The sequence below is a fragment of the Condylura cristata genome, unplaced genomic scaffold, assembly GCF_000260355.1.
Source record: "Condylura cristata isolate star-nosed mole 26May11 unplaced genomic scaffold, ConCri1.0 scaffold00015, whole genome shotgun sequence".
Lineage (NCBI taxonomy): Eukaryota > Metazoa > Chordata > Mammalia > Eulipotyphla > Talpidae > Condylura > Condylura cristata.
Genome location: NW_004567116.1, coordinates 34,517,726 through 34,525,464, shown reverse-complemented (window position 1 = coordinate 34,525,464; position 7,739 = coordinate 34,517,726). Strand labels below are relative to the sequence as shown.

The 7,739-nt window shown below is 39.5% G+C and overlaps 1 protein-coding gene across 1 annotated transcript; it reads left to right on the top strand.

Moving 5' to 3' along the window:
- LOC101631587 (olfactory receptor 491-like) lies at positions 1–933 on the top strand. Its single transcript, XM_012725201.1, has one exon. It carries the CDS (start codon positions 1–3, stop codon positions 931–933), a length of 933 nt encoding a protein of 310 aa, XP_012580655.1.
- Positions 934–7,739: the final 6,806 nt, after the last annotated feature.

The following is a 7,739-nucleotide window of genomic DNA, read 5'->3' as shown; positions in this document are numbered from 1 at the left end:
ATGGAAGTTGAAAACCACACCAGTGTGACAGAGTTCATCCTCTTGGGGTTAACAAAGGACCCTATGCTTTGTGTCATCTTATTTGTGATATTTCTAGCAGTCTATACTGTTACTTTGGTAGGCAACATCAGCATAATCACATTAATAAGAACCTGTTCCCAGCTCCACACACCCATGTACCTCTTCCTCGGCCATTTGGCTTTTGTAGATCTTGGTTTTTCCACATCTATCACACCCATAATGCTCATAGGATTCCTTAGACAAGGAATAGTCCTCCCTGCTACTGGCTGTGAAGCCCAATTCTGTTTTGGGGTTTTGTTCGGTACAACTGAGTGCTTCCTGCTGGCTGCCATGGCCTATGATCGCTACATGGCCATCTGCTCCCCCCTGCTGTACCCCACCAAAATGTCCCCCAGAGTCTGCATCCTCTTAGTGGGAACTTCCTATATTGGTGGGTGTGTAAATTCTTGGACATTTGGTAGCTGTTTATTGAAGCTGTATTTCTGTGGCCCAAATGAGATAGACCACTTTTTCTGTGATTTTGCCCCTTTACTGAAACTTTCCTGTTCTAATGTCTCCATCACTCAAATTATCCCTTCCATCTCTTCTGGATCCATCATTGTTTTTACTGTGTTTGTCATCTCTCTCTCTTACGTCTTCATCCTTGCCACCATCCTGAAGATGCGCTCCACAGAAGGTCGACACAAGGCCTTCTCCACCTGCACCTCCCACCTCACAGCAGTCACTCTCTACTATGGGACCATCACCTTTATATATGTCTTGCCCAAATCCAGCTACTCAATTGAACATAACAAAGTCATATCTGTATTCTACACAGTGGTGATCCCCATGCTGAATCCCCTCATTTACAGTCTGAGGAACAAAGATGTGAAGGAAGCGCTGAGAAAGGCAACTATTAGAGGCTATCATTAAGGTCCACTCCTAGCATTGCAGATAACCTGTGTTATTATTACCACATACCATATACCAAATGCTGCTTAACTTACTGCTATATTAAAATTACAATTCTTAAAAATATCAATTTTAGGCCCTCCCTGGTGGCGCAGCGGGTTAAAGCACTGCACTGAGAAGCTAAAGCCACTTTCGCATGAGTTCGATTCCCGCCTGCCGCGGAGGAGACCACATGGCGAGGCAGACCTCTCCTGACCCGCCCGCTGCTCCCCTCAGCAGTGTACTTCGTTGATCTGCCTGTTCTGCTCCCCACTCTGTCTCTGGTGAAGCCTCTCACCGCCCCTGAGCCTCTGGCCTGTACCCCAGTTCTGTATGTACAAATAAATATTTAAAAAAAATATATATCAATTTTAGACATTGTAAACCAATGGCAGCCACCTTGAAATCAGTGATAATGACAGTAATATTTATAACTATTTTTGAACACCTATAGGTGCCAAACACGTTTTATTACCAAATAATAATATGAATTTACTACATACCAAGATTTATTTTAAGCATATTATATATATATACTGACTTATTCCTCAAAAAATATGAACTAGTATTTTATAAGTTCACAAATGAATCACGTATGCACAAAGAGAGGATGTTGCCGAAATCATGCAGCTAGAAAGTTGTGGGCCAATGTTTGAATCCAGACCTGCTGATTCCAAAATTAGTATAACTTAGTATTAGTATTTAATTTTTTTACAACAATATCATGATAGTGCTATAAAACTACCAAATATACATATAAGAACATGGAATATTGAGGGGATCCAATAGTTTGTCTGGAGGGATATGTTCTCAAATATTCCAATTACGGACAAATCAGGTCCTTTGATTTCAAATATTTAGTCTACACTATAGTGTAACAGTCTAATAACTTCACTGCTGCTACTGATTTAGATAATTTAAGCTGGACAGTCAAGCATTGTACCAGTATTTTGAATAAACTCTAAGAAGTCCAACCTGTGAAAATCCAAATGGAAAATCTGGCCTGATTGGTTCTCATGTTATAGGAAAGCAGGTCTGAACACCATAATAACATGGTTTCCTATAATTCTATCCTTGTTTAAACGCATGTTAAAAACAAACCATTCCCTTTGGCATAATGGGTTAATATTCATTTTAGCGATCTTCATTTGTAGGAAGTTATTTTTATCTAATGATTGCCACTAATGTGGAAATAGTAGGTTGATAAAAAAAATTAGGGCTCATTAAAAACTTTAAAAATACTGTCAAAATTAGTTAAGTTGTCCTAGATCATACAGCTCAAAAGGGGCAAAGAATGGATTTAAACCCATATAGTCCAGCTCCAGACTGTGGTCTTAAGGATAAATCAGAACACTCCAAGCCCCTCCAAGTCATTCTTCAAATCTGAAAAGAGTATAACTTATCTTTTATATAAACAAATTCAGGTAAAATCAATTGCCAGTCATTTGTGATAGAGTGGCAGGGAAGGAGAGGAGGCACTGGGAAAGAGACTATAACTAAAAGATGAGACACTTACTGAATGAGGGAAAATGTTTGCACATCACGCATTTGACAAGTGCCTGGTAATAAAGATCTACATAAAGCTCTTACAACTCAAGAAGAAGAAAACAAATAACCCAATCAAATAATGGATAGTAGAGCTACTAAGTATTTCTCTGAAGACACACAGGTGTCTTCAATGCTTGACTGTCCAATAGGAATTAAGAAAAAAATGTTCATTACCACATATAGTCAGCAAAATACAAATTGAAACCACAATAAAATACCACCTCTGCCCTATGAGACTGGCTTATATCAAAAAAGACTAGAAACACATGGGAGTGTGGAGAAAAACAGCCATCTGGCACAGTTCGTGGAATGTCTAGTCTAGCCCTAAAGAATACATAATAAGGAGGTTTCTTAAAATAGTGCAAGTGAAGATACCAGATAACTTGGCAATTTCAGTCCTTGGTATCTAACTGGACTCTAACTTGAAGGTATATATGCACTCCCTACATTCATTACAACACTATTTATTATAGTCAGGCAATGAACAACCTAAGCATCCAAAAACAGAGGAGCAGATTAGGAAATACAGTATAAATACAAATGGAATACAACTCACTGTATAAAGTGTCATCTCTTGTTTTGGCCACAGCAATGATGGACATGGAAGGGATCATGCCAAGCAAAATCGTTCAGAAGGAAAAAGATACATACTGGATGCTGTCACTTACATATGAAATATAGAGAAACAAAATAAGGCATCAGATAAAATGAAAGAAATAACAAACCCTAGACATTTAATTGTAGAACTGAGTCTTCCAGAGGGAAAGAGGGATGGAAGAGGAGAGAGCCAAGTGGGAAAGGAACACTTTGGACACCCCATATGCCTAAGGGCATTTGGTGGTGGACTGGTGAGGAGACAGTGCCTGAGGGGAACATCCTATCCCTCTTATATGAGTCAACACTGTAAAAAAGGACATTTAGCTAGCTATTTGTTTGTTTATGGTAACTGCCTCTTTAAGCCATTTTTTCTTGTGAGAAGTTTGAATATATTTATCTCCTTCAAGTAGTACAGGGAATTGTACATAAAAAGGACACTAAGCGAAATCTGAGTTCATGCTGGGAATGAAGTATGTATTTAATATAGAAAATTAATAAACTAAGGCACTCCCTGGCAGCACAACGTTTTAGGACACAGTATTGCAAGCTAGCCACAGCCACTTCAGTGCCAGTTTAATCCCCAGCCCCAGAGGTGATCCACACCATGCTGCAGACCTCTCCTGACCCATAGGCTGCTCCCCTCAGCAGTGTACTTCATCGATCTACCTGTTCTGCTCCCTGCTCTATCTCTGGTGAAGCCTCTCACCGCCCTTGAAACTTGGGATTGTGCCCCCGTTCTGTATGAATAAATAAATCAATCTTTGTTTAAAAAATCAATAAAATAAACTAAATTCCAAACACTAGTAGATTACCATAATAAGTTACGAAAATATCTTAATTTCAACATCCATTTAAGATTGTAAAAATCTTAGCAAAAGTAGAGAGAAGAAAACACACTTGATTGAGAGAAAACCTATTTATATTTAAAACATCAAAAACTTTCCCTTTATGACTGAGAGGAAAGAGATGCCTCATCACTCTTTCTACTTTCCTTCGTATAATGGCCCTATACAATCACTACAGTAAAGTAAGGTGAGTGTAGGGTAATAAAGTGCCATACAAATTATCTACAGAGAAAATAAAAAAGTACAGGTATATTTTTAGAATTAAAGACATCTTTAGCAAGTTTGACAAAACAAAACCAATACAAAATTAAATTATTTTTCTTTATATAAGCAAACAGAAAATGAAACTTTAATAAGTTTATAATACGTAATAGTTAGAGGGGAGTGGGTATGGAATGTGCAAAGAAAAGAGAGTGAAAGTTATAGAGATATTTAAAGAGTTAACAGTGAAATGTCACAAGGTTAGTAGAAAATTAAGCTACAAAAGCCAAAATGCCAGTAATCAAGCAAGAGGGACACACACACACACACACACACACACACACACACACACACACACCACTGGAATGTTACTCAGCAAGCAAAAAAGATAAACTCGGGCCATTTGCAGCAACATAGATGGAGCTGGAATAAGCCAGAAGGAAAAAGAAAAAAGTTTAGACAGCTTGGACAAATTACATAACCATGTAACCAGCACATTAATTAGAGTGAAATACATTGCCTTCAGCAATCATGCAAAAGATCCTATATATTCAAACTGAAGTTTTGAGTTTTTAAAAACATGTTTTGATATGATAAACTCCAATATAATGAGTGCATCCATTTACAGTGTACGATTGGATTGTATTTATCGATTTCAAACAATGCTTTTACTATAGTCCCAGTGATAACATATAGTATTGCCAGGATTGAAAAATTGCTTTGTTTTGAAGAACAGGTACTAAATTCAGTTGGTTGACAGGTTGAATAAATCAGTGATTAAACGAAAGGTGGGCTTCCTCTTAGCTTCTCAGTTCTTACAGAGCACTGGTCACTGCAACTGTCCACAAAGAGCGGTAAGTTAGTTTAATGTTGTAGGTTTAGCAAGGTTCAAATTTTCTGACAAACACTGCTTTGGATTTGGGAAACTTTTTATGTGACGCTGCAAATCTCTATGCTTCCTTATAGTAATTTAAGTACTTTTATGGGCCTGATGAATTTGGAAAGCTGTATGTTGCAATGGTTGAGGCTGAAGGCTAATCCACATAGTAGCACATGGTTTCAGAAGGGAAATGGGATGAGGACTGGTACAAGAATATAAAAGAACTTAAGGATAGAACATTGTATTTGTAAAACAAATCACTTGGAGATGCCTCTGCTTACCAGAACTTCTCAAAATAACTGAGTGATTTTCTTTTTTCCTTCTGACTTATATCACTGAGCATGATCCATTCAAGCTCTGTCTATGTTGCTGTGAATGGCATGAGTTTATCTTTTTGATTGCTGAACAGTATTCCATTATGGATATATACCACATCTTCTTGATCCAATCGTCTATTTTTGGGAATTTGAATGGTTTCACTTATAGGAGGAATATAGGAGAACTAAATAAGGGATTGGGGAAATAATAATCAATAATAATAATAATAAAACAAAATTAGAAGGCAACCATGTCTCTTTTTTAGAGACCTTCTGTGAGGGAGGGGAAGAAAAAGGGATCAGAGAAGGGGAGAAAAGAACACAAGGGACTATGGTTCATGGGTGACTAGCAATTTTATGTGACATATACAATGAAGTCAAAGATATAAATAAGAAATAAATTATATATAAAAAGAGAACTTAGGCATGATAGATTCCAGTGGTGAGCCTTGGAAACATGCAAAGAAAAGCTATTTAATGCACTTCTCAACGGAATGTGAGTGTTTATGATACTGCGGCAGGGGACACTAAACTGGGTAAGAGCTGCCACCCCTCTCCCACCCAAATACTTTATCAGCTACTGTCTGGGTTCTGCACCTGCATGCACACCTGCAAGGTATCTCAGGCTCAGAGAAATAGCAACAGAGAAATTTATTTAACAAACCAGGAAAAACGGATGCCAAGAATGACCATTTACTTTACCCAAAGCGGTGTCCAGTACTGTCCAATCCTACACAAAGACTGAAATAATGATGTCTTCGCAACTGAAGATGGGCAGCTCCTCTCCCAAACAGGCCACATAGATAAGATGGCATCTTCCAACCTCTGTGGACATGTGGCAGCCAAACTGCAGGCCAGGATCCGATTCACAAACACAGCAAAGTATACGGCAGCAGATGCTCCTTGGATTGTCAAAATGCCACAGCACAGCACCAGACTATACACAATTCCACAAGCTTGCACGCACTCTTCAGGTCTCCTTTTCTCCACCAGGCCTAACAAAACTATTCCAAAATGACTCCTCAGCAAGACTTTGCTCGAAGGCCTTGCCATGTGTTCCGTGCTCATATCCCCAAACTCCACGAGAGCTTCACGGAGCCCTCTGCCCCGCACCACCGGCCTCAGCTTAGCCTCACCTTGGCCTCACCTTGCTCCCTGGCAGAGCTTCTCTCACGCCTGCGCACATGCAGCTTTTTCTCGCGCATGCCCAAAGCTTCCTCTCGCGCGTGCACGTAGCTCCCCTATATACTTTTTTCTGTTGCTTCACCCCACTTTTAGTGCCTTTCTGGGGCACTCTATTTCCTACCAGCAAACCCCTCCAGGAGGCACCACTCATAACAATTTATGATCTACAATTTCCAGGTGTCATGTAGATGTCAGCAAGAGTTTTTTCTAATCGTTCTGTTGCGGGAAAGGGGAAAAGTTCAACCTTTATGTAAGGTATACTTTTGAGTTTACTAATTTCATTATAAAAATCATCTTTAAATTTTTTTTACAACTACATAACCACTAGGTCAAATCAATCATTAAATCAAATAATCTCATTGCTTACTGTTTGTTCCTTCGTGTTCACCTTTAACTCAAAAGTCATCTGAATTGAAAATTACTTTCACTACATCCTAGTCTACCAGTTACAAGTTATTCGCAGTGGTCAATTTTTCTGAGAAACCAATAATTTCACTTTCATTAAACAAGGGGGAAAGAACTGCAAAGGTAACCAGAGCATATAGAAGCTCCCTTGGGGGAGGGAGGGTGGGGCGGGAGACAACCTGGTCTTAATGAGTCACCTGGCTCAAGGAGTCATTTCTGTATAGCAAGCCCAAATCCCTTTTCTCAGGGAGGCAAAAACAACAGGCCTGGGGGACATGTCATGTTCTATAAAAGTCCTACTGCCCATCCCTCCACACACAGACACGCACCTCATCCTCACAGCACGTAATTGGACCAAGCATGTTCCTTGGCCAAGAGGGGCATTGATGGTTCATAATGCCAAAGATACAGTGGCCGGCATCCTACAAAACTAACAGGGAAGATCTGATTTACAAGGTTCTCTTTGGAATTCAGCATCAACAGTTCTAACTTTGAATGGTGAGTTCAAAGTTGATGATTTTGTTTGAATAATTTACCTTTTTATTCCATGAGAAAGTGAAAATACTCTCTTGCCAATTTTAACTCTTGACCGGTGAAAACAGTGGCCTTAACCAGAAATGCCCTGCAGAACTGTCACTCTGGGCTCCCAAACCAGGCTGCCCAGAATTCCCCAGGGGTGGTGTGGATGGTCTGCAGAAGCCAAAGTCACTGGTAAGCTTGGGTATGAAACTATGAGAAGGAAATCAGGAAGGAGCCACCTGATTCTCATATTGGGTGAGAAGCACAGCCCTAAGTGCTCTACTCAACATC

Bases quoted from the DNA above. Each gene is read 5' to 3' on its own strand.
- LOC101631587 (XM_012725201.1), top strand. From the start codon at position 1: ATGGAAGTTGAAAACCACACCAGTGTGACAGAGTTCATCCTCTTGGGG.